Source organism: Equus przewalskii, chromosome 12, assembly GCF_037783145.1.
Source record: "Equus przewalskii isolate Varuska chromosome 12, EquPr2, whole genome shotgun sequence".
Lineage (NCBI taxonomy): Eukaryota > Metazoa > Chordata > Mammalia > Perissodactyla > Equidae > Equus > Equus przewalskii.
The window spans coordinates 15,335,355-15,363,291 of NC_091842.1; the positions used below are offsets into that span (position 1 = coordinate 15,335,355).

The 27,937-nt window shown below is 40.1% G+C and overlaps 1 protein-coding gene across 6 annotated transcripts in view; it reads left to right on the top strand.

Annotated features, from left to right (window-relative positions):
* AUTS2 (activator of transcription and developmental regulator AUTS2) overlaps positions 1–27,937 on the top strand; it is a 1,153,944-nt gene that overhangs the window by 267,141 nt on the left and 858,866 nt on the right. For all 6 annotated transcript variants that reach the window (XM_070566472.1, XM_070566469.1, XM_070566474.1 and 3 more), the window contains exon 2: positions 25,220–25,432. In XM_070566472.1, the coding sequence (XP_070422573.1) occupies positions 25,220–25,432 (213 nt within the window). The remainder of the gene's footprint in view (positions 1–25,219; positions 25,433–27,937) is intronic.

The following is a 27,937-nucleotide window of genomic DNA, read 5'->3' on the forward strand; positions in this document are numbered from 1 at the left end:
GCAGTGATGTTGTTCTTCTGAATTTTGGTTCCGCCTTTCCTTCTTGGCCTCTTGCTCTTGCCTAAATTCCTTTCCAGTGCACTGACCTGGGACTGTAGTTCCACCACCAGACTTACTTTTCCCTGCCTCTGTTCATCTCACTTACGAACTGCAAGGCAAAATCTTCCTTTGTTCTTAGCTCGCCTCTTGAGCCCCACCCTGTTTTCCATGCTTCACTCTTTCCTCCTGCCCAACATATTTTTTTCCTAATTAAACCAACAGGAATAATTTGAAATAGGCAGCACTGGCAGAACAGGATATCAGTTAAATATGAATTCAGATAAACAATTTTTTAGTATAGGCATGTCGCATGCAGTATTTGGGAATATTTATACTAGAAATTTGTCTCTGAAATTTAAATTTACCTGGGCATCCTGTATTTTATCTATAACCCTACATAGGCACATATTTGAAATAAAATTTCACACTTAAGGAAATGTTGGAAAGAAATAAATCTAAGTTTATTGTATGTTAAATACTCCTAAAGTTTCCCTTGCAATGGACAAATTGTAAAACAGTTTATGTGTACAGTTCATAAGTCAGGTAGATGCTGTATGCTACTTAACTGTAAGCTTCTACCAGCTATTGGAATTATTCCTTTATCCTAGGATTCAGCATTATCTCTTTGCTCCCTGAGAAGATGCTGCTCATTTTTGAGATGAAAATATAGTAGACCCTGCTTATCCTCGGGAGATATATTCCAAGACCCCCAGTGGATGCTTAAAACCACAGATAGTACTGAGCTCTCCATACACTATATTTTTTCCTATATCTAGACACCTATGATAACGTTTAATTTATAAGTTAGGCACGGTAAGAGATTATCAACAACAATAATAAAATAGAACAATTGTAACAATATACTGTATAAAAGTTAAATGACTATGGTTCCTCTCTCTCTCAAAATATCTTATTGTACTGTACTCACCCTTCTGCTTGTGGTGATGTGAGATGATACAGTCAATGCTTGAATGTTGAGATGAAGTGAGGTGAATGACATAGACGTTCTAGTGTAGCATCCCGGGTGGGTTGTAGTGGGACGGCACGAGATTTCATCACACTACTCAAAGCAGTGTGCAATTTAAAACTAATGAATTGTTTATTTCGGGAATTTTTCATTTAGTATTTTCGGTAACTTTGGGTAACTGAAACCACGAAAAGTGAAACCATGGCTAAGGGGAGGCTACCATATTTGGCTCAAGCAGTAGATACATCACATTTATCTACTTGTTGCGCATGATACATCATAAAGATGAGTGTTAAAATTCTTGATTAGAATTTTTCTTCATTTAAATTGTGACCATTTCTCATGTTCAGCAAAATTTCTTCCTTCGTGAAGATCCTTAACACAAACATTTAGATGATGAAGACATTTATTCTTGATTGACCAAAGTTTTTATCTGAGGCTCGGTTCCCTTTGTCACCCAGGTTATGTGCAGGAATACGAGCTAATTATGAAGCTAAATTTTCCTCAGATCATGTAAGACTACTTCAAAGCTTACTAATGATACTACAACATTTTTTCTGCACTTTGCTTTGTATCATGCTTGTGCATCATTCTAATTTGCTTCTCATTACAACCTATGAGAGAGCAGTGTTGGTTTGTCTCCCTATTTTGTAAATGACAAATTTGAATTTTTAGTAGGTGAAATGGCTTATATAAGATCATGCAGGACTTAAATCTTGATTTTAGGTCTTCTGGGCCGTTGCTCTTTCCACTAACTGTATTGACTTTTGGATATAAGTGATATGAGGATTAGGCAGTTCGGGAGTAATTGCAGCAGTGTTCCCCTCTGCTAGCTTGGAAAATGAAGAGCTGGCCTCATACCTGTGCATTGTGCTGGAAGAGGTATTTGTCTTTGGTTCAGTGCATGCCTGTAATACACCTTGGTTTTTCTTGTGAGTTACGGTCACTGCCCCTGTACAACCACTCCTTCTGAATGAAGCAGGTTGGCCACTATTGACATGTGAGTTTAAAGCGTTGCACTGTTAATGCTTGGGCAGGAGTTGTTGGAACCTGTGGTTTCATCTCTGAATTATGCAAGTAAAGACTCTGGAAAATGATGTCATGCACAACTATAGGGGGTATTATGGAAGGCTGGCAAAAGAGACAGTTCTGCCAGGTTTTATTAAGCATCTATAATGTGCTTTTGGGTGTACTGGATAATGTGGATGGAAAAAGGTCTGTTGAGGGTTATTCAAGAACCTTTTCCACCTTGATATCTTTGCTAGTCTTCCTCTCATCTCTGAGAGCTTTGAATTGCTGTCTCCATTTTTAGATTTTTCTTTTTTTTTAAAGAGTGGCACCTGATCTAACAACTGTTGCCGATCTTTTTTCTTTTCCTGCTTTTTATCCCCAAATCCCCCTAGCATATAGTTGTATATATTTTTTCAGTTGTGGGTCCTTCTATTTGTGGCATGTGGGACACCACCTCAACATGGCCTGACTAGTGGTGCCATGTCCTGGCCTAGGATCCAAACTGGTGAAACCCGGGACGCCAAGTGGAGCACACAAACTCAACCACTCGGTCACGAGGCAGGCCCCTTTTGGATGTATTTTAATTCTGACTTGATACATTACTTCCTGTATTTTGTAAAATTCCCTATTTGTATATATTTTTCTCCAAAAGGAGTATGAACTCTTTGAGGTCAGAGTTCTTAGAACACTATTGCCTCCCTTCTGTGTTCTAAGCCAAATGTTAGTTCGAAGGGAAAATATGGCCTCCAAGGCTGTCAGTGTCTCCTCTTACTCCATGATAGATGTATTTATGCTTACCTTGTACTCTGAGTCTTACTGAACTCTCACATTCATTGAATTCTGTGTTCATGAGGTATCATGTGTGATTCATGCAAATGGAGCAGCAAAGAACGGCAGACTTGCCTATACATAGATTTCCTCTACTCATGTACATGTTCCACTGTCTCATCAGACTTCACTTACAAAACACAAGCTCAAAGACAAAATTATAGAGCATTCACTCAAGTTCCAGGCCCTTCTGAGGACAGGGCCCTGGGCAATTGCATAGATTACACACCTGGAAAGCTGGCCCTGAACTTAATAGATAAGAAAATATGGCAGAGACAAATATGCCAGTCCTGATGTTCTCTTCTGTTTTAATACCGAGGAAAGCATGGATAATGTCTTACTTTCTTTGTTTGAAGCTCCAGCTTCAGAAGTAGGAAAGGTTAGAACATCGATCCATTGTGCTTTTCGTCCCTTTACCTATAATTTGCTTAAATGTTTCTTCCACCTCCTTCCTTTCTTGTCCTTTTGGGTATGTCCTTAATATATCGATGTCAAATACTATGTCTGAATGTGAGCCTGAATTCTTTCTAAGCACTGAAATTAAAACAAAATGCTTCTGTGTTTGGTTTCTAATGCATTTGAGATACTGGAGTATCTAAAACATTAAGATAGGCTTTTAAAATTTTAGCTTCCCCCACCCTAATTGTACAACTCATTTGTCTTCTTCTGACTTGTCATTTCTGGTGAAAATTCTGGGCTTCTAGCCTCCTGAGAAAATAGATTCTCTTTTTTTATTAAATGATTTATTAATATTCCTGTGGTCCATTGTGGCCCCCAAAATGGCTGGTGGGAAGTAGAACTTGTACAAGTAGAGTTAGGAGAATTGCTGTTAAATCAGCAAAGAGCCCTCTTGCTGTCTCAGATGAGAACCATGAAGTTGACTTACACATTCAGGGTAGCACTTGATATAATCTATATTTTAAAGAGACTCTCCTTTTACTAATCAAGAGGCTGTCATCTGCTTATACTTTGAAGAGAAAGAATAAATGTTCTAGGATTTGTAAGTTCAGAGAAGTAGCTTAACAGAGTGTAGTGCTTTAACAGATATGTCTGGCTTTGGAATCAGATTAACTGCAGGCTGTCTGTACCATAGAAACTGGGGAATTTTAGACACTTCACTGTACCCAGTGGTTTTCAACTCTGATGGCACATTTAACTTTTAGAAAATATCCCCAGAGATTGGCAGTTGCTTTTATGTGGGGTTCAGGCATTACTTTAAGCTTCCTAGAAGATTCATTAAACAGCCAGGGTTGAGAAACACTGCCTTAACATCTCTAAACCTTAATTTCCTCATCTATATGGTGGGAGAAGCAGAGTTCCTAATGTATGGGATTGTAGTGAGGTCTAGGTGAAAGAGCATAGCACCAGGCCATTGGTAAGTCTGTAGTAAATGTGAGCTGCTATTATTATTACCACTCTCACTGAGTCTTTGTTGAGATTGGAAGCTTAGCTGGCTTATATTTCTCAAGCTTGAAACATGCAGATTTGTTATAAATGCTGCAGGGGATAGAAATAGTCCATACCCCAAGGGAATGACTTGGATCTGATTAGAATACCATGCATAGCTTCTTGGTGCCCCCCCGCCCTCCCCGGAGAATATGTCAAGGAATGGCTGGAAACCACCTGCTTTATGTACCAGGGGCATCCCTGAAGTGGTATTTGGTCATTCCTCAAATACTTCTTTGAGAAAAAAGTTGATTTATTCATTTATGAAATGTTTATTGACGCTTACTACCTGTCAGTCACTCTGCTAGATGCTGGGGATATGGTGGCACACAAAACCTGGACCCTGGCCTTGAGAGGTCCATTGACTGGTAAAGGGATGGAAAAGTAAATGGAAATTATAAGAGGAACAAGTGTTTTGTTAAGGCTAATGGAGACTTCTTAAAGCTAGGTAGGATATAGCTGAGCTGAAGGGGATTGAGTGGGCTAGGGAGGATTAATATTACTGGCAAAGGAAATTATAGTTTAAAAGAAACCTGGATTAGGAGACTGTTGGCACAATTGGGGAACTTACAGTAGTTTAGTATGTCTGGAGTGTAAGTGTACAGTGGGGAGGGGGTGCAGGAGATGGTGACAAGAAATGAGGTTAGAGCCATAAGTAGGGCCTAGATCATGGAAGGCCTTGTGGACTGGAGCCAAGGACATAGGAATTGATGAGTGGATAGCCATTGAAGGTTTCAAGCAAGGGAGTGACATTCTTAGACTTGCACTTTAGAGATGTCACTGGTCTTCCAACAGGGTGAAAAACTGGAGACATGGACACCAATTCTGTTTATAACAAAACTCCAGATGAGGAGGTTTGAATTAAGGTAGTGACAGTAGAATCACAGAGAGGTGGATAAATGGTAGAGAGATTAAGAGAGTGGAATTGATAGGCAACAGCCCCAGGCCCTTGGCATCTATTTGATGGCGGGTAGCTGGGATGGACATTCTGCTTTTCCTTTCTAAACTCATGATGTCCCTTTTAAAAACCTTCAGTGGTTCTCTATTGACTATAATCTTCCCCAAACCATTTTTTTTCATCTTTATCTTTCACTAGACTTCTCTGTGAATCCATTGTGATGATGCTTTGCGTATTTATTCCTCCTCCTTTCTCCCCTCTGCCCCACACCATCCTTCTGGATGAGCTTTTTGCTCTCCCTAATCTAAACTATTGGATTTGAATGTCTAGACATTTGGCAGTATATCAAGTAAATATATGCATTTGAAAGTCTAGGTCAGCCTTTATCAAACACTGGAGAGAATCTTGATGCTCAGCCTAAGGCATCATTGTGTGTAAAGAATTAACTTCTCTCCTATGCATCCAGACGGTACTAGTTTGGTACTTTACTCAAGAGAATAGTCACTTCAATCATTTTTTGTTCAGTGGGTCAGAGTAGAAGCTGTTTGTTTCCTGCTCCTGTCTCAGCTAGATTGCAAACTTAGTGGTCAGTTTTCTGGCATTAATATGATGATTATTTTTCTTGCTAAATTGACTATGATTGCCCTCATCAGATTATTAACACAAGATACAAGGGACTAAAAAGATTTTTGTGCCCAGTTCTGGTTCTGTTTTTGTGTAGAGCTTGTGGGATGAAGACAGTTTACAGGTCTCGTGTGACACTGATAGCTTGATAGATGCCTTATGGTTTATGTGTAGAAAATGGTGGAGACTTTAGTTTTAGCGTCATCTTAGGAGGCACAGAACAGTTGGCCCAGTTGAACCTTACAGAGAGAGTATCCTTACTTTCCGTCTGGAAATGGGTCTCTTTGCAGTGATCACAGCCTTGATGCACCCAATCAACCCACTGCATAGGAAGGAGAGAGCATTTTCATAGTAATGTTTTAAGAGTACATTAATAAGCAGTCATTCACAGCTCTTTATTCAAATTGACTGATGATTTCTGATTTCAGGTTTGTTTTTTGGATATATGTATAGGCTGACCCTCTGCCTTTTAGGTACAAACAAGAATTCACTTGATCAGTGCCAAATTAACAGAAACAGTTTTGATCCAAAATATTGAATTTTCAGTTTAAAAAATACTTTTTCAGTTTTTATACCACAAATTTCTGTTGAGTGACTACCAAAGAGCAGACATGGTGTTGTGAGAGATTTGAGAGAATGTAAGACATCCCGTCTCTCTCAAGGGATTCATATTCTAGGACTAGCAGTGATGATACCTGCATAAGGCACCCGACTGATCTGAAATTGCATAAAACTTTTACTGCAGGGCTTGAAATAAGGATTTAGTTGCTTTTCAGTAAACATCTACCCAGTATCCATGAGGCTGTTGCAGCTTTGAGCTTTCCCTAGTGAAATGGCAGGTCACACAAGACCTAGCTGACTATGGGTGTTTCTGTGACAGGATGAAGTTGGATATATTTTATCTTCTGAGAAAAACCTGTGTTCACAAGTGAGTACTATCACATCTCTTGCTTTTCTGTTTCACTACAGTATCCTTTTCAAAAGGCAAATCCCTGATGTTTTGTTAAAAGAAATCTATGGGTTAGATCACGTAATACTTGTGTGTTTGATGGCTGCCACTCATTAGCTTGGGACTTGTTACCTAGAGGTCTAGTTCCCCTCTGAAGTCTTCATTACATTCTTAATACTAAAAGATGATCCCCTGACACTTGTTCTAAGTGTGGTTGTCTCTGCAGCTTAATGATTGATTTATTTGCCAAATGCTGGGATTTGGTTTCACAGAGCACCCTTTTCTGCCTCCCTGTGTAGGCTGTGATTTGTAATGTCCTGTTGCTACATCAATAAATCACTTAGTGGCATTTTTAAGTGTTCAAAGGAGTATAGGAAAAGGTTTCTGCCACTAAGGTGCTTGCTTCCCTCTGTGTAGTCTAAACCAGGAGTCTCCAAACTTTTTGATTGTATACGCGTATTGACAAAAACACTTAGAATAAGCACTCCTGTTATATGTATTTTTACTCATTTTAAAGTTTTGTGTGTGTACTACTTTACCAATATATTAAGTAGATCAAAAACAAAAAATATTTCTATTAAAGAATGAGATGAAAACACGTATAAATAGACATTGTAATGTAGCCTTACCTCATTCCAGTGGAACATCTTGCAGATTACTGGTGTAGACAGAAAGTGCTATGAGGGTGCTTGGGAGGGAGAAATCATCCCTAAGGCATATGGATGGAGAGAGAGTTATGTGGGAGACATAACTAGTAAGTCTGGCAGGGCGTGAGAGAAGACAGAGTTGGTACCATCAGTTTGGTGTAAGCAGTAGGGAGTCCCGAACTTCTTATAGAAAGTTGTGAGATACAAGTGGACTTGCCGAGGGTGACTGGACAGCAGTGGGGACTGGGATAGAGGATGAGGGGGTACGTGTGGAGAGAATGTGAGGAGACCAGTTAGGATCCTATTCCCACAGAGAAACTGTGAGGTGAGAAAGGCAAACAGGAAGGTGGTGGCAGGTAGGGTGAGGAACTAGTGAATGCTTGGCAATTTTTCTTTTAATGACCAGAACTGCTAAAGAGGAAGTGAGTCTTGAAGGCAGTTGGAGAACGGTGGTTTGTAGCAGGGGAAACTCAAGTTCGGCAAGACATCGGGGAAGAGCTGGCCAGTCCCAAAGCCTTGTTATGGCCACTTGTACTTCAGCTTTTTTGAGACTTCAACAAGGTCTTTCAGGAAATGGTTTATTTACTCCCACCCTCTCTTCTTTTAGACTAAATAACAGGAACCAGTGCTCATATCTGGGGTCAAAGCTAGGTGTTTGGCAGGTAGGAAATACTTTCCCTGTTGTGTTATCTACTTTCAAACTTTCTTCTCCCTCACTCCCTTGTTGGAGGAGATAGATGTGCAGTTACTGCCGAAGCAGCCTCTGTGATAGTGACGGGTCCTGAGGCTTCCAGAGATCAGTCTGGCATAAGAAGTACAGAAGTAGTCTCCGAGAGGCAGAATTTCTTCCCTTGGACAGGATAGAGTAGAGCTTTAATTGAATCCAAATCACATCTCATCCTATGACTGCTGGAGAGCGTACATTTTTAACTAGGAGAAGAGCATCAATTATTTATTAGCCATGATACTAATTTACCCTGAGTATGTGTCTTAGAGCTGGCTGTTCATCCCGGTGCGACCACTGATGTAATGCCATTGTGTCCCTCTACTCAGCTACGAGCTCTGAAGATTTTCTAGCCTTGTGTTTTTCTGAAGCTATTTTAATATGTACTAACGTATTTACTCACAGATATCATATTGCACTGCTAAAGAGGAGGAGGAGTGGGGATTCCTATTGCTGTGGCTCTTTTTACCCGTACACCTGAGAGCCATTTGGGATATTCCCTCTGGGAGTGCTATTCACTCAACATTTGCTTTGCGAAGTAGAGTGGGACTTGTTCTGTTGCACTTTGATGCTGCTGCTTTTTCTGTTATTTGGTACTGTTGTGTTCCAGGATAAATCTCTCTAACTCCCGGTTTCAGACATTTAAGACTGAATGTTTGCCTCTAGAAAATTTAAGAGGGTTTTGGTGTCGCTTACAGTGTCTTCCTCTCTTGCCAGTATATTCATATTCCATCTGTTCCTACAGTAGTAATTGTAATGATGGCCAGTGTGGACTAAGCATTGCTTAGATCCTGACCCTATTCTAAGCGATTTATAGGTATTAACTTACTGAACTCTCACAACACTCCTATGAAGTAAATACTATCATTATCCCTATGTTACAGACAAGGAAAGTGTTAAGTAACTTTCCTAGTGAGTTTAGTACAGGCTCTGAATGGAAAAGCTGAACTGAAACACCTGCCTGGCCGCTTACCAATCATGGCCCTGAGTCTCTTCATCTGAAAATGGATTGTTGCCAGTGCGTGCTCACAGGATTGTGGTGGGCATGTAACACTGGCATGTAGTAAACTCTTAATAAGAATCAGCTGCCACCACTCTCATCTTCATCATCATCATCGTCTTTCCAGAGAATCATACGAGATGCTTCAAACCCCTGAATAAGGCAATTTCAAAGGATAATTTGCTTTAGATGTCAAAGGATTGTTGAGCTATACCTTCCTTTCCTTGAAAATATAATGACAGAAGAGGAAAAATTGGAAATGATAAGTCTTTTTCCAACATGGAAGTCAGGTAGGATATTTTCAGATAAAAAGGTAATTTTTCCCCTGTGCTCTTCTCTTCTCCTTTTCCCACCCCCGCCCACCTCCAGGAGCCAGGGATGAGGGTAGATAGGCTGGAGGGGAGGGTGGGGAGAATGGTAGTAAAAGCAAAAGTAACCACCAAACGTGTGCAGTACCACTCCAACATTTAATTAAGGCCTGCAGCCCTGTGTCAGCCAGAAACTCTTCTCATGGTGAGAAAGGCAGAGAGCCTTGTCACTGTCTCTAGAATTATTTGTATAATTCAGCAGCTGTTTCCCTCAGATGCTTACCACATGGGGTTGGGTTATAAAGACGTACAAGTAGAATTGCTGAGGTTCAGACACTTGTGTTCACTGTTCAGCTGAGAGCCACTTAGGCTGTTCTTGTACAAATGCATTAGATTATGGTTAAGCAGCTTATGGACATAAAAACACATTAGAACTTTACAGCACTCTATAAATTATAGTTTTTGCAGCATTCACAGCCACAATGCTAGGTAATTACATTCATTAATCTACTACTAAGAGCACATAAAGTTGCCTCCCAAACGGTACTGTATGTGTCAGTGCTCAGCTGGGAAGGAGAGCTGTTTTTCCCCTCCTCCCTTTTTCCATCTCCCCTGTTCCATTAAGCTTTGTGCAGGAAGGTTTTGGATGATACATTGAGGGATTCCCTAACACAGTCCAAGAAACCCATTTCTTTCAAGGTTAGGCTCCCGCAGGAAGCCTTGTTAGGTAATCTTTTCATGTAAACTGCATCTAGTAACTATTTTGTATACATTTATTTTCTTTTTGGAAATAGACAGATGTCGCATTTGGAAAACCAGCAGGGGTAAAGCAGTTGAAAGAGATTTATGATGGAATCAGTGGCAAATGGTTTTCCAGGCCTTCTTTTTGCCCATCTCTTGGAATGGTTTACATGGTGGTCTTTTTAACTTTGGATATATGTCTTCCAGTGCCAGACTTTCTTTTCTTTTCTTTTTTTTTTGAGGAAGATTAGCCCTGAGCTAACTACAGCCAATCCTCCTCTTTTTTTCTGAGGAAGGCTGGCCCTGAGCTAACATCCATGCCCATCTTCCTCTACTTTATATGTGGGATGCCTACCACACCATGGCGTGCCATGCGGTGCCATGTCCGCACCTGGGATCCCAACTGGTGAACCCCGGGCCGCTGAGAAGTGGAATGTGTGAACTTAACCACCGCGCCACCGGGCCAGCCCCATGTGTCACACTTTCTATCTTTCAATTCCATGTGGTGATGAGAACTGCATTTCTTTTCTAGGCAACTTTCTCTTGTTTGTACTTCTCATCAAGTACAGAAGGCAGATTTAGGGGAAAAAATGATGTAATTTGTGTGGTGTTATTATTCCAAAGAGCAAATTGTACTTTCCTTGCATTATTTTACAGGTTAAATAGACCAAGTGGTGTGCTTATTTAAAAAAAAATACAAAAGGAATAGAGAAGTATGGAAAGATTGAGTCCCAAATGACAGTGTAAGTCCCGGGAAGTGCTCAGACCACATCCCAGGCTTCAGTTCCACCCATGTGTTATGACAGCATGAGCTCTAGAGCCACGCCGATTTACATTGAGTCCTGGCGCTGTCTTCAAGCTATGTGACTTCCATCAAGTTAATTCATAATAAAATAACTAACTTTAGTATATTCCAGAAATTGTATTAGGTTATTTAATCCTAATAGCCACTTGGTAAGTTACGTAACATAATTAGCCCCGATTTTGTAGAAATGAGAAAACCGAGGCTCTGCAGGGTGTTGTGGTAATTAAAAGAGGTGTTATAAATACAATGTACAGTACATCACTTGGTACAGTGAAAGGTGCTCAGTAAACACAATCTTGAGGATATATGAAGAACACATCCTACCATTAATCCTCCAGTGCCAAATATAACCTTTTATAATGACTAACAGTTTCCCTTTGTAATGACTAAGAACATGATTGTATTAGTCAGAAAGAGGAATTCCTCACTTATCATTTGTTTATTGTTTACTTTATGCTAGGGAATATCCCAGGCACTTTCCACAGATTTCATTAAACCTCATAACTCCAACCTTGTATTCCAGGAGTAGAAATGGAGGCTTAAACAGGCTGAGAGATTTGCTCAGGGTCACAAAGCCACAGAGTGACAGTGCCAGTCCTCAAACCCAGATCTAATTGCCACCAGAGCATCTGCTTGTGTCAGGACTAGATTGAGCAAAGACAGAAAGGAGGAAATGGGAAGTGAATAAAGAGTATGGACAGCAATGAAGTGCTGTAGTTTTCTTGGAATGAAGTTTTTATTGTGGGAAATAATCTAAGAAACTGATAGGATCTCTATCAATAAAGGAGTCTGAATGTAAAAAGCTTTGGCTTTGTGTCCTTCAGAGCAGCCTCAGCTTTTAGGGTGGGGTATAGAGCCCTTTCTTCAGCAGGCAGGATGGCATTCTTTTCTTCCTTGAGGAGTTGAGAAATATTTGGGACTATCCATAGCACCAGATGGTGTTTTAAGGTTGGATAATTGCTGAAAAGAAAAGCGGTTGCTCTCGTGTGAATCAGTGTGCTGATGAGGGGCTGATAGGATTGCAGGGTGGTATGAGCCTCAGCATCTTGTTTCCAACCCAGCTCTTCCTCCTCTTACAAAACAGTTGCCATATTGGATTATTGTTGAAATCACCAGAGCCTGCTGCTCATCAGGGCAGGCTGATGCCATTTGTGGGCTGAACTCTACTGGCAATATATAGCAACTGGACAAGGGAAAACAAAGTTTCCCTCAAACATGATGCCATCCAAGGTATAGTTTAAACCGCAGGTTCAACCTTTGCCCCCATAACTGATTTCCCTTCCAGCCCATCTGCTCATGCACATTCCCTCCTAACCTTACATAGCAGACCTGGTATTTATCATTTCAGGTCTTGCAGAACTGTTCTCTCTCAGTATGGTATTGATGTCAGTTTTAATAGCCATCATGTATATCGACTCCTCTACTGGTTACAAGTGTATATGCTGTTGCCAATTTGTTTAGCCAGTGGGTACCTTTCATAGGCTGTGGTGGGGATCTCACCTTTATGGATGTAATTTCCTGAGCTTGTGGTGGCATCAATAAATCCTCCTGGGATGAGGAAGGGTTGATTTTCCCACATCCACATGACATTTTCCAGCCCCTTTTCTCATGGGATCACGGGTCAGTCTCACACAAGAGGAGGAAATTGTTTAAAGTATGTAACTTGCAGACACAGTTCCTGAGATATATGCCCCTGAGGATGTATAGATATGTGTTAGGATGGGCAGAATAGGTAGGGTATGTACTTGAGAACTCAAAACTCTGCTGAGTTAACTGTGGACAGCTCTTATAAATAAATTCTGCTTCTTAAAAATGGGAGAACATTTTCACAAGGAACTCCCAATGATTTCAGCAAATCTCTGTGGCTTATGTTTTTATATAGCAGTCATTTTCTCAAATCAGACATCCCTATTGCCTATTAGGTAAACACAGAAAGCATAGATTATGAGTTAAAAGTATTGACAGCATTTCAAGTGCTATCAGAGAACATTTAATTCAGTTTAATTTTGTGATAAATCTCATGTTTAATCCTCTGGTTACTCTGTAATCATGTGTCTATTGATCTTTTCTGAATGACTGCCTGCAGTTTAATAAACTTTGCCATTAACCCAGAGCTTCTAAAGGGAGAAATTGATTCCATTATCAAATCTGATAGACCCAATAAGTACCTAAACATCACTAAATCTATCTATAGGAAGCTTTGATATAGAGACAAGCCTATGGCTTGTTCAAGAAACTGGGTAAAAATCTGGACATCTTTGCATGATATAATTACCTCAGAATTAGCATCCAATTCCCTTTTGCAAACCGATACTGCCTTTCATCTCTCAGATCAATGTGGTAGCCAATGGAAAGGTCAGTCTCTTTTCTCACTGTAGAAATAGCTTGAGGAGTTTATTTGGTATGTGTCTCAGGTCAGTGGGTACATCTTAAGCACTTTTCTATGTTCTGTGTAAACCTGCAGGATAGTTCATTTTATTTTTACCCATATGATGCTAGAGGAAAGAAAATCCTTCTGGATAAAACCTGAAATAGAAGACCAGGTGACAGGAAAGAGAAGAAGGGAGTGTGCAGAGCAATAGGCTGGAGCTGTGTGAACAAGTGCCAAAACTTGGGAAAATTCCTGTGGAACCCATCTATGTATCTCAGTTAGTGATAGACCATTTGCAGTTTGTACTAAACAGGAATTTCTACTTTTTTTCACCTGTGGGTATTTATAGCTGCTGTCATTATCCGTTAATATTTATTGAGCCACATAGGCAGAACATGTGGAATTCAGGATCTGGAGTGTTTGTATAGTTTCTTATTTTTCTAAGATCAGAAAGGTGTCATTCTCTGCCCTTTTTCTCTCCTGAAATAAAATGGTGAAGATTTTCAGCTTCAGAGAAAAGCCAAAGCTTTTATTTCTGTGTAGATTTTTATTGCCAATTTGAATCCTTCATAAAGAGTTCCTGTATTTGACATCAGAGGCATAGCCTTTCCCTAATTATGCTTTTGGGGGGAAATGGAAGTGAGTAGGATTTTACAATGAGACAATACTAAACGATAATTTAAAATTTTCTTCAAATGAAAGGTTATAATCCTAATGTTTGCAAATAAGGCTATAATGACCTGATGTTAGGGAATGAAATAAGATTAGAGCCAAGGGACTCCTGGTATGTTGCCAAATGCTGATTGGCTTTGGGAAGTCATTTGTTTACCAAGCCTCAGTTTCCCCATTTACAAAATGAAAATGATGGTGCCTGCTGTATAGGATTATTAGGAAATCAAATGAGATGGTGATTTGAAAAGGTCTTAAAAACTCTCAACTCTAAGTTGCTATGCAAATATAGCAAATATAGGTTATGAAATAATAAAATAAAGTAGACCCTGTTTTATATTCAGAAATGATCCTTCAGTAAATCGTGTCTAGTACTCAAATCAAAACTAAGTGGGACAGGTGCTGGCCTAATGGTGCAGCGGTTAAGTTCGCACATCCCGCTTTGGCAGCCCAGGGTTTGCAGATTTGGATCCCGGGTGCAGACGTACACACTACTTGTCTAGCCATGCTGTGGCAGGCATCCCACATATAAAGTAGAGGAAGATGGGCATGGATGTTAGCTCAGGGCCAGTCGTCCTCAAAAAAAAAACAAAAAAACCCAAGTGAGACAAAAAACTTGAAGGGTGCTTGTATATAAGAGAAATCTCACAGGGACATTTAAAGGTCTGGAAAATAGGATCTGGAAGAAAAATTTATACTGGATCAATGAACTCTAAACTACATTTGCTGAGCATTTTTTATGTGCTAAATAAAAATAGCCTTCTAGGATAATAACATTAGAGAGGTTGAGGGAACCTAAGAGATCATCCCATGGAGCACCCTAAATTTATAGCTATTGAATAAATTGGTCTCTGTCCTTGAGAAGCCAGTTAGAATTAGTTTGAGAAAGCGTGTAACAATTGTTCATAAAGTTTGAGGTGTATGTGCACATGTACATTGCATGTTTTTTCTCCACATCATTGCTCTGTAAATGAAGGAATACCTACTCATCTCCAATGGGAAGTTGAGAGAAAGCTGAATTATTACTTAAGTAATAATTATTTCATAGTTCTCTAGAAACCTGTCTGAACCACTTGAAAAACTTGAGCTGTAAAGGGACTCTCTCTCATCCACATACCTTTCCCAATATGCTGTATAAAACTGTGTTTATATTCAGAGCTTCATAATGCGAATTTTGCCAGGAGTTGCTTTTCCTGCCACTGAATAGTCCTAACATTAAATTACCTTTCATAAATTTTTTTCTTGTTTGTTGAGTGGACAGAATGTGCCGCCTTTGTATGTGTGTGTGTATTTGTGTGTGTGTGTGTGTGTGGTTTTGTTTGCCTAAGAAGTGGTTCCTCATTTCCAGGCACTACTTCTGCTTCTATGACAGCACAGCGCGCCCTAACTAAAGTCAAATATCAAGCTGTTCTCTACTACCTATTGATGCTGATTTGACTTAAGAGCCAGAGCTAGAAGGACCTGTTAGTGGTCTTCCCTTTTGCCCCCCTTTGTGAGGTTCTGTAATCACATCAGAAATTTTTTTCTCTCTTCTGGGAAAGTTTAAGGGAATGAGTGAGGCTTAGAACTGGTATAGCATGGCAGAGAGGAGTGGAGGACTCTTTATGGGTCAGAATCCCAGTCTTTATTTTGCTTTTTGTTTCTCCTGTGATTTTCTCTTCACTCTGTTAGAAAAGTGAAATGAATGGATGCACTGCATCTTTCCTTAAGTATACTGAAGGTTCACTTAGGGCCAGATATCCATATTACAGATTGGATTCCTGTTGCATGCATCATCTTCTCTCATTTTCCCTTTATAATGGTAGTGCAAGCCCAGAGAAGGCTCCCATTCCCAAATGAAAGCTGGAATACCTGCCTCTCGTCCAGAACTCTTCCAGGACAGGGAAATAACCATTCAACACATACCACTTACAGTAACTACAACAGTTTCAGCAAGCTAATAATAAGCTAAATACTTCTAGAGACATTGGTCATTTAAAATTAAGATGTAGTATGTGGGTACCTGGGGAAGAGAAGTTGCAACATTTTAAGGGACGAAAAGCAAAGTCTGTGCTTTATTACTAATCTGGATCGAATATCTGGATATGAAGAGGTTTTCACTGGCCAGTCGGGATCCTTATCTGGAATATCTGGATGATAGTATCAACTACTCTTGATTTTTGTGTGACTAGGGAGGTATTGAGATCTAGTAAATGGTAATTTGGCCTTGATGACAAACCACAAAGACAGGGCAAGACCTGAAATTTTCCCAATCAATCCCCTTTGTTGTTTTATTTTCTCTTGGGCTTAATAAGGTGATTTATGTTATCTCTTGAGGCATCTGTTCACCCCCTCTTTGGTATATAAGGGGATAGTAATGTAATAAGAGAGGGGGTATAATTAGATAAGTTTGTTAAGGTTTTTGGGTGGAAATTTGAGAGAGAGATGGAGTAGTTCGATTCATAGCATGGTGGAATAACCTCTAGAGTGAGAAAAACATTCATGGCATCCTCATTTCTCTAGTTCATTTGTTCTAAAACAGCTTATTGTGTGCCTCATACTGTGTTCTCTGCTAAGAATTCAGGGATGATGAAGAAGTCAGACCTACCATCCCTGTGGAGCTAAACCTATGACCAAGAAGGCTCGATTACTAATTATTTTTCTACAGTGTAATATGTACATTAATTAACTCTTTTCCCATCTTTTGTATGGAATGCCTGGTGAAAAAAATGAATAATGGCTAATTAAAACGGATGTCATTAGAATTACACATCCTGTCAAATGTGTGTATGACCTTAGTTAAGATTTGTGTATGAAAAAGCAGTAGAAATTTGTGTGCTCTGCTTTCCTCTTTTTGTTTCTTTTTTACAGATTTTATTTTTCCTTTTTCTCCCCAAAGCCCCCCGGTACATAGTTGTGTATTTTTAGTTGTGGGTCCTTCTAGTTGTGGCATGTGAAATGCTGCCTCAGTGTGGCCTGATGAGCAGTACCATGTCTGCCCCCAGGATCTGAACCAGTGAAACCCTGGGCTACCGAAGCGGAGCGCGAGAACTTAACCACTTGACCATGGGGCAGCTGGCCCCTGCTTTCCTCTCTTGAGGTAGCAAACCAGGCTCCCGCCCTCTGAAAGGCCTGAGAATTGCATGGGGCCCACTTTCTCCTCTGGCTTCCCTTATGCCTTGTTGTGTGGTTCCTTCCCCTTTTTGGACTTGGCCTTTGGGTACATTATTGCCCTTAAGCCCTTGCTGATGAGATTTTCTGCCTCAGTCATGCTGTGCTCAGCTTTCAGAATGTTGCTGTTATGGAGGAGTTAATTTTTTTTAAGGTTTCCTTTTCGTCATGTTGTATTTTTCACATTATCTGGAGGGACTGTAATCCAATTTTAGGAATCCTTCAGGGCTAAGAGCCTAAACTGTTTTAAGCAGTGGCATCTGGTTGCCAGGGACTCATCCACTTTGAGCGTGTTAAGGTCTAACGGCAGCCAACTCTCAATTATCTATGGGAATGGGAGACTGCTGGGATGTTTTCAATTCACAGAGTGTACAAGAATCTCACTTAAGCTGATGGTTGTGATCTCATCCCGTAACTGAATTTAGGAGCGCTTCTCAACTTCTGGTTTCGTGTTCCTTTTTTGTTTTTAACTTTTTTGCTTTTCACCTCTGACAATGGCATCATACCTTTGACAGATGTTTTTATCTGCTGAATTTACCCGTACTTGATCTCTCTTTTTTTTAACCTTTTTCCTCTCTCTATTTGGATTCCTTTACATCATATGTATCATCACCTATGAAATATATTTTAATAAGATACCTCAATTTTTTTACATTTAGGAACTGTAAAAATTTATTTATGTTTCCTTTCTTTGGTTTTTGATTAAAGTGTGAGTGAGGCTGTGGCCACACAATAACCAGGGTACTTGAAAGAAAGGTTGGAAAACTTCACAAAAGGTTACCTCTGAATAACTGAGAATTGACTGTTAAAGGTGAAGGAAAAAGGCAAACTCCACCTTGTCTCTGAAAATAATGTGAAAACCAGGCACTGCTCCTCAGTCTGACTGAGACCTTAATATTTACAGCTGAGTTGTATCCACTGGAGACTTGATGGCCACATTATGGGTTAATGCCAGTCCTTCCACAGTGTGGTCATCCCTTTGTTTCGGGAATCTGAAAGATGAGTTTCTTTTGATGGATGCTGAATGTAATATGGTTGTCGGTAATGATGATTGTCAGTTGTGCATCATGGCAAATGTTGCTATTTTTTTAAATGGTTCCATTGAGGTATGGCATACCAGTAAACTGCACAAATTAAAAGTGTGAAACTTCATGTTTTGACATGTGTATACACCCATGAAACCATCTCCACATGAAGACAATGAATATGTCAATCACCCTAAAAGTTTCCTCATATCTCTCTATAATCTCTTCTTCCTGTCCCTCCCAAGGAACCACTAATCTACTTTCCGTCACTGTTGATTATTGTTTTATACAAGCAAAATCATATGGAGTGTATTCTTTTGTGTCTGATTTCTTTTACTCAGCATAATTATTTTGAGATTTTATTCATGTAGCATGAAACAACAGGTTATTCCTTTTTATTACTGAGTAATATTCCATTGAATGGTTATAGCACAGTTTATCTATTCATTTGTTGATGTACATTTGAGTTGTTTCCAGTTTTAGGCTATAACAAATAAAGCTGATACGAACATTCATGTGCAAACCTTTATGTGGACATGTGCTTTTAGGGGGAAATACCTAGGAGTAGAATGGTTGGATCATATGGTAGGTGTACTTAGAACTTTTAACTGGCCACGCTCTTTCCTAAAGTGGTTGTACCATTTTGCATTCCTGTCAGTAGTCTATGAAAATTCCACCACATCCTTGCTCACCCTTATTATGGTCATTGTTTTTCATTTTAGCTATTGTAGTGTGTTTGTAGTGGTATCTCTTTGTGGTTTTAATTTGCATTTCCCTAATGACTACTGATGTCAAACATCTTTTCATGTGTTTATTTGCCACCCATATATCTTCTTTAGTTGAATGTCCATTCATGTCTTTTGCCCATTTAAAAAATTGTTGTTTGCTTTCTTTTTACATAGTTTTGAGAATTTTTAAATAATATTCTAGATACAAAACTTTTATCAGATTTACACTTTGCAAATATTTCTTCTGTTCTGTGGCTTGTCAACTCTTCATTTTCTTTTCTTTTCTTTCTTTTTTTCTTTCGTTTGGTGAGGAAGATTTGCCCTGAGCTAACATCTGTTGCTAATCTTCCTCTTTTTTTTCTTTTTGCTTGAGGAAGATTAACGCTGAGCTAACGTTTGTGCCGGTCTTCCTCTATTTTGTGTGTGTGTTGCCTCCACAGCATGGCTGATGAGTGGAGTGGATCTGTGCCTGGGATCTGTACCCATGAACCCAGGCTACTGAAGTGGAGCATGTGGAGCTTTATCCACTTGGCCACGGGACTAGCCTGTCTCTTCATTTTCTTTTCCTTTTTCTTTTTAAGAAGATTAGCCCTGAGATAACATCCGCCACCAATCCTCCTCTTTTTTGCTGAGGAAGATTGGCCCTGAGCTAATATCTGTGCCCATCTTCCTCTACATTATATGTAGGATACCATGGCTTGATAAGCAGTGCATAGGTCCTTGCCAGGATCCAAACTGGCAAACCCTGGGCCACCAAAGCGGAACATGCGAACTTAACCACTATGCCACCGGGCTGGCCCCTGTGTCTTCATTTTTTTAACTGTGTCTTTTGAAGAGCAGAAGTTTTCATTTTTGTCAAAGTGTAATTTATCAATTTGTTTTATAGATTGTGCTATTAGTATCATATCTAAGAAATCTTTGCCTAACCCAAGGTTACAAAAGTTTTCTTGGAGAAGTTTTATAGTTTTAGGTTTTACATTTAGGTTTATGATATATTTTGAGTTAATTTTTCTAATTACGTTGAGATATGGATCAAAATTCAGTTTTTTGCATGTAGATATTTACTTGCTCTTTCAATATTTGTTAAAAAGATTATTATTTCTTCACAGAATTGGTTTCACACTTTTACTGAAAACCAGGTGTCCATATACATGTGGGTCTATTTCTGGACACTATTCTGTTGCATTAATCTGTTTTTCTATCTTTATGCCATCACAGGGCTGCAATTTTAATGTAATATGAAAGACAGAAGTAGGGAACACCTTAGTTGCTCCTTCCCTAACCCACTTTAGTCTAATACTCATTGATTTGCCTCCTCACCCCTATTAAGCAGCCTGAGTTCAGAGGTTCCTTCTTGGATATTGCTAACAGATGGCAAAGTGTCTGGCACATAGTAGGTGTTTTGATTTTTGTTTTTAAAATCTATGAACATGAGGGATTATTTTTTGAATGCCATATTGGTTATTTTGTTTGTAAATTCCCACAGAGTCTTCTCTACTTACGAAAAAGTTTAGGTCCTGAAAGTCTGTTCATAAGTCCTTCTGTTCAAAAGTCTGAAGGAGGGGACCAGTGTGAACACATCCATATAGAGTTAAGTTTTAAAAAAGCTATGTTTTGTTTCTTTTTTAATTTTTCACTTCTTATCACTCTAAAGCCATTCACTTCTTTTGCACTTCAGAGAAGTGATGGAATCAGTATTTGTAAAACCATTCAAAAACAAGCACAAAGGCAATACAATAAACCAGCCAAGGACTTGACAAACTAAAATGACAGTACACAGTCATTAGTGTCTTGATGGTGACAGGCAAAGCACTTTTTATTTATTTTTCTCTTGGCTTCTTTGTTATTTTCTTTGCAAGTCCCTAAGAACAAATAACAGAAGAGGTTCTGTTTAAATTGCACCCCTCTTTCACACATATATGTGCACATGCAGAAACACATCCCACAGATGCTTTGTAGTGGTGGGCTGCCCTCAGAGTATTTTGCTTGGAAATATCAGATGGAGAATCTCTTTCTAAAACCTGTTTCAGGCAAGGGAGCCAAATTGGGCCCTCATTTTCTATTGTCTCTGACTTCATCCATAATCAGCAAATGGAGCCCTGCAGCCTACACAGTGTTTCATTTGCAATTTGTTGCTCTTCCTTAGTGTGCACAACACTGAACCATCTCATTTTGAAATTCTGCAGTGGCAGAGGAAGCCTTTGCTGGAAGATTGTAATTTGGGAGAAGAGATAGTCAAGAGCAAGATCACCTATTTTGAACAAGGCTGGGTGTTGGAGGAAATTGCTTTGGTTAGTTGGTCTCTGAGCCTCTCAGCATATGTGCTGCTGTGACCCTGCCCTCCATCACCAGTGACCTAAAAATTACGTAATTTCAACTGTTCACAAAACCTATGCCCATCTATTGTGCATGACTTGTGCACTTACCCCCTCTGTTGCCAGCAAATATGTCTAAATCTTTTTACCTTACTGCCAGCCTTCTGTTGTTGGCTGTCTGGCTTGCTTGCTGCTTCTGTGATTGTCAAATGGTTGCCTTAAAACATTTTTTCTAGATCTCTTCCTTGTTCTTCTCCCCTCCTCCGCTCTTCCCACCCAATGCTTCTTTGCTAAATGCTTGCTTCCCTTGCCAAGTATGGGGCCTAGTCATCTTATTTTCAAAAAGCACTGCAGATCATTCTGATGGACATTACTTTTCTTTGGGAATCACTAGCCTAGATCACGGTAGACGAATGAATCAGCAGGCCTTTGAAAATCGTCATTCATTGATCCTAAAAAGTTATTTTATGAATCGGACAATTTTCTTCCTTGTATTGTAGTAGTACTTTATAGACTGCCCAAGTTCTTTAAGGAAATTCTTAAGTTAATTGCTAATAGTTTGTTGGTGGTGGGTCGGTGGATAGATATATACACACATACACATGCATACAGTTGTGTGAACAACTTTTTAGAATGTTATAAGGTAAGTAGTTTATGATCAATTGATTTGTCTTTGATTCTCATTGCTTATAGTGCACAGTGTTTGTCATTTTTTTCCTCAAGACAATCACTGAGAAGTTAAATAATTATTTTACTTAATACATAGTAAGCAGTCAGTAAATGTTTATAGAGAGAATGAACAAACAGCAGCCTGGTTTATTCAGGAATTGTGCCAAAGCATCTGTACAGTAATTTATAAATAAAACTACATCTTTGAAAGAATAAAGATAATCTCTAGTCTTTGAAAATATAAACCTCTTACATAATAAAAACTTTTTAAAGACTCTTCATTTCTTCTTACCTCTTAAACAACCACCTTTGCACACACTTTGATCCTCTCTTTCTTCTCCTCTTCCCCCAACACACCCTCCAGAGTTGAAAAATCTCGATATTAATTGGCGCTAAGGCGATTATACTGCTGCTACTAAGACTTCGGCAGGTCTCTTACAAGCTAATGTCACGGCATGGGGTCCATTTGCTCTGTGTAGCTATTCTGCGGTGCAGTGAGAATATCTTGATTAATATGCTACATGAAAATAAAGTGGATTTGGAAAAAAATTATACCATACTCTCATAAATATTAATTCACATTTGTATGGAATTGCACATAATTTTCAATATTCTTTGGAGCACCTCCAGTATGAGAAAGATTTGGTCTCCAAAGAGAACGGTGTAATTTTTTTAAAAGCACAGCTGATACATTATTAAATATCATTTGTTTTTTAATTTGATACTCTACATGCATATGATGCAGGGTAATAGGTGGGTCTGTGGCAAAGAAAGGAGTTATTTTTACCCTGTGGGGAGTTTATATATTACCCTTTGAAGTGGTACAATTTAATCATATTTTATAGAAGCAGTCCATGATAGAACTCACCTGGCTGCTTCTGCTAGCATTGGCTTTATTCCTGAGTGTCTTTTCATGATAGCTGACCATCTTACTTACATGTGAGGCTCAACACAGAATAGTGTGAGCTGAGCAGATGTCTGACACAGCTGACTCTGGTCTTGGTACCAGACAAAGGAATAAATATAGCAGACATTTATTGAACATTTACCATGTACTAGGCATAGTGTACCAGGTTCTGAGACCGTGGAATCAATGGTCCTGTCCACTTGCTTCCATCTCAGCTTGTCCCCTAAATACTTCTCGCCACATCCTCCTTGTCTCAGGAGAGCTGCATCTACACTGGCGGAGGGTAAGTCATCTTCAGGGATAGCAGCTAGGAGTTAGACCAGAAGCCACTCATTTGCCTTATCAGATTGTTATCTTTGATATCTTCTGGCTCCAAGGATAAGGCCTTTCCCCTTTTCTGGAGCTTCTTGCTCTTTGCTGTGATCCTTCTGGTGTGCCAGCAGCGCCTGCTAGATTCATTGGTTTCCTGCTTCTGTCAGCCTTTCTAGCTTGCTTCATTCACTCTGTGTTAGAGGCAGCTTGGGATATCATTAGATCACTATTGTGGTTTATAGATTTGGATACTTCAACTAGTTGTCTCATTTATTTATTTATCTAGCAGGCATATACTGACCACTTACTATTTGCCTGTCTCTGTATGTGAAACCCTGGGGTTACTGAGATGAATGATACTTACTACCTATCCTCATTCTTTCAAAAGGTCATGCTACCAGCTGCCTCAGGGCCTTTGCACAAGCTGTTTTGTCTGTTCAGACTTTCAGATCTAGGTCAAATGGCAGTCCTCTCCTCAGCCACAATGCCCTCCTCTGGTTGGACCATTTCCTCCAGTTTTAGCACCCTTTACCTTTCCTTTAAGAGCAGTTATTTAAGTTGGCAATCATGTATTTGTGTGATTTGATTAGTAATTGTCCCCTAAATTCTAAGCTCCGTGAGGTGGGGATTTTTTCCCACATGATTGTTTTCCTAGCACCTATAGGACAGTGCTGAGTTTGTACTTGGCATATACTGTGTGCACAAAAAATATTTGTTGAAGGAGTGAGGGCCTGAGAACTGTGCTTTACATTACAGAAAGGTCTCCCTGAGTCGACAGCACTGCTAAGAGTCCTTGAACTAGAAAGGAAAGGGAGGGATGTGGAAAAGAGGGCTTTGGGGGCAAAGACAAAGCAGATGTAAAGATCCAGGGTCCCAAACTAATGGCCATGGCTTATTTGGGGAAAGACATCAAGGAGCACCGTGTGGGTCAAATGGGAGTGCTGGGATATTGGCTATGAAGGAGAGGACAGAGAGAGTGGTATTTTGAGAAGGAGAAATAAGTAAAGGGAAATTTTTGGTTTGGTTCTGTTTTACTTTTAATTGTGCATTTAGGACCACAGAAACTAGGAGATTGTGTGAGGGTGAGGCTCCATGAAGGAGCATTTTCAGTGTAAAGTGTATCATAGCCTCTCATTTACAGATGATTGAGTGCCAGTTCATTTTAATTTTAGTGCTTAATGTGTACAGCATTTCTCAGGATGTACAGGGCATTCATACTTACTGCATCAGGTCATGTCTGAGCCCATTTTGCACATGGGCTAGGGTGGCAGTGACTTACCCCCAGTCTCGTAATGAATACCGTCAGTGTCAGGGCTCAAACCCAGGTCTTCTGGTATCTCAGTATGTCCTGAGCTGTCTACAGGCACAGAACTCAACTCTGTTATGTGGACTGAAATGCTCGCCTGTAGTTTCTGCCGATGCTGTTCCCTATTCCAGAATATCCACTACTTTTCTCCTACCCTTCTCCCCACCCCCAAACACACACAGGAATAAATGAAAAGTTGCTGTTGATCTTGGTGATAATATTGTTCTTAGATTTTTCAAAGAAGTTGGGAATTAAGGATGCTCAGAGGAACTTGTGGTAAGAATATAATGCATGAAGCAAACATTTTAATCATATGAATCGACAGTTTCATTCTTGTTGGCTCACGTCCTGGATGTTCAGTCTTGTGCTGCTTTTTCTGAATTGTGCATGCACTTAGCACTCTTTTTCCGAAACATAATTGATACACCGTCTTGGGAAGTGACTGTGTTTAGCCTCGTCGGGGAATATTGTGTGCTGGACCCAGCTCAGAGTCAAATGGAAAGCCACTATCCCAGGCATCAGAGAAATCACTTTTAAAGGACAGATGCTTTGTGTTTTGTTGAGTTTTCTACCCAACAGGGATAGAAAGGACATATTTGTGGTGGCATTAGGAATTCAGAAAAATTGAGAGCCCTGTTTCTTAGTTTTAGGTATTCTTGTATCCCACTTTCCTGCCTTCCCCTCCTCCCCTTCTAGTAACCCCATTTAGCGTATATTTTGGGTGTGACCCTAGATACCTATGTAACCACCATTTCCCTTTCCTTCTCTTTTTTTCTACAGAAAGATGTAGCACTTAAGCCTCAGGAACGTGTGGAGAAACACCAGACCCCTCTGACCAAGAAGAAACGAGAAGCACTTACCAACGGTTTGTCCTTTCACTCCAAGAAGAGCAGACTCAGCCACCCGCACCACTACAGTTCAGACCGGGAAAATGACCGCAACCTCTGCCAGCACCTTGGGAAGAGGAAGAAGATGCCGAAGGGTCTCCGACAGGTGAGGGAGCTTGGCTGTGTTCTCTGCTATGGCTGCAGGATCCCTTTCTCCGGTGCCTGTTCCTCTGTGGCTCTTCCTAACAGGTGGAGAAGCGATCGTTGGTGGGATGCTGGAGGGCTGTCCCGCAGAGCTGTGTGCTTGCTTCTCACAGAGTATACCTAACCAAGCTTTGTGTTTTTACTATGATTTGAAACTCCAGCACGGTACCATTTTAGTCAGGTGTGCTCTGCGGAACAAGGCTCAATGCTGGTGCTACTTGTGATTAGGGCAGACTGACTGAAGTCTTGATGATAGTCAAGGTAGACTGGCTTGTAGGGGAAAGATTCTCATAATTAAGACAAATGGAACAGGCAGATTTGATCACATACAGTGTACATCCTAAGGTTCTGAGGTGCTAAAAATGGTGATCTGTGTGCAAGCAGTGCCTTGCGTAAGATTTATATTTTCCAAGGAAGCTCAAATATTGTGGCATGTGGGAGAGCAGTGGTGAAGAAATGAATTTGCCTTTTGGTTCTTTAGTTGTTCCCCATAGCCCATAATTCAAGACTGTCTTTGTGATCTGCTGATTGTATGAAAATCTGGTAGTGGGGCTTACTGGTTTGTTAATAATTAGGTTTCAATGATCCACAAGAAAATATAGCTCTTGGCATTTTGGGAGCCTTTCTGCCTGTGGAAATCCCCACATGAGATATATTAATAATGAGAAACAAAGCTGTTTATAGCAATTTTTCTGCACAAATCCAGAGGCTTTCGTGCTTGCTGAGTTACCTGTGTCCTGGGTGTGTTTTGTTTGTTTTTGGTGGGACCACTGGGTGGTATTGACTATCCTTGAAGGAAGCAGAGGAAGGGAGTGTGGTTCACAGAGCAGGTGCTGCTAATTAGAAGCTGAACAGGTAATTTCTAGTTTGCAGATTTTTCTCTGCAGAGAGGGAAGATCTGGAATCATACAAAACAGTGGTTCCAAAACCTCACAGATAATTAGAATCATATCATGATCCTGATTAAATACAAATTCCTGGCCCCTCCCCACGACCTAATAAATCAGAATCTCTAGAGAGCAAGGCACAGAAATTTGTAGTCTTATATATATATATATTTTCTTTTTCTGCATTTTTCCCCAAATCCCCCCAGTACATAGTTGTATATTTTAGTTGTGGATCCTTCTAGTTGTGGCATGTGGGACACCACCTCAGCATGGCCTGATGAGCGGTGCTATGTCTGCACCCAGGATCCGAACCAGTGAAACCCTGGGCTGCTGAAGCGGAGCGCGGGAACTTAACCACTCGGCCACAGGGCGGGCCCCAGAAATTTGTAGTCTTAGAAATTTCCTATTTGGTAATGGTCAGGCCGGTTTGGGAATCATTCTTATAAAGCATCAGAAGTATTTTTGGTGATGATTTTTAGTTAAAAGATTGAGAAGACCAAAAACCTCAATAAGATCTAGCGGGTGGTTTGGTGTCAGAGTTCAGCCTGATGGGTAATGAAGGATATACGGCTGAGAAAACATCTACAGTGATGAATTTCACAAGAACTCAGAAGGATCTCAGGGAATTGTCCCCAAACCTGACACACAGAGCAGTTTTTCTGAAGGTACATATGTATCCTGAAGTGAAATGCCAGATTAGAATTATAACAGTAATTATTAAGATTTATCTAATATGTACCACATTACAGTCATTCAGTGAGGGAGTTTGTGTAGTATAATCTGTAATTCTCACAACAGCCTGGTTAATAGGTAATATTATGTTACTTTACAGATGGGGAAAATGGGGCTCAAAGAAATAAAGTGACTTGTCTCGGGCCACTTACTCCTGAGGGACAGAGGCAGGGTTTAGACCCAGGTGCCTCTGGCTTGCTCTGTTTTCCCTGTATGTTCTGCTTCCCTTGTTTGAGATAAAGATTGAGCACGAAGAGAAAGACAACTCCAGATCATAGGATGCAGGGGGGTCTACAAGTATTTTTTAAAGCTGTGTGAGTAATATGGTCAGAGAGAATGATTTTGGTCATACAAATGACTTATTAAGACATAAAGAGAAACAGAATAAACTACCAAGTTCAGAGAGCAGAGAAAGAGCTCGAAAGTTTGAAAGCAACCACATTTGGATGAAGATCTTTTTAAAAAAATATTTTTTGGACAGATAGTAGAGTGAGGGGGGACAGGCTAGGTTCTTGATGTTCCTCTGGTATTTGTGACTGCCAGCTTGTGCCTCTTCATGTGAGATATGTGAGAAAAGTAATTATTCTCAGTGGAGAGAGACTGCAGTGTAACCACCATCTCTCCCCCAGGCCCTCCCTCCCATTGGGGTAGGAGCAAGGCTTCTTACCCTTTCAGGCAAGAAACTAATTTAATTCTGAGCCTACACTAAGCTGTGCTCCCTTATCCTTGACTCTCTCTCCCAGACCTGATCTGACTTTTCTATTTTCTATCCTCAAAATCCTTCTTTTTACTTTGTCCGCTGATGAAAGAGTTTATGATCATAAAAGAAGGCTGGGAGTGGTATGTCT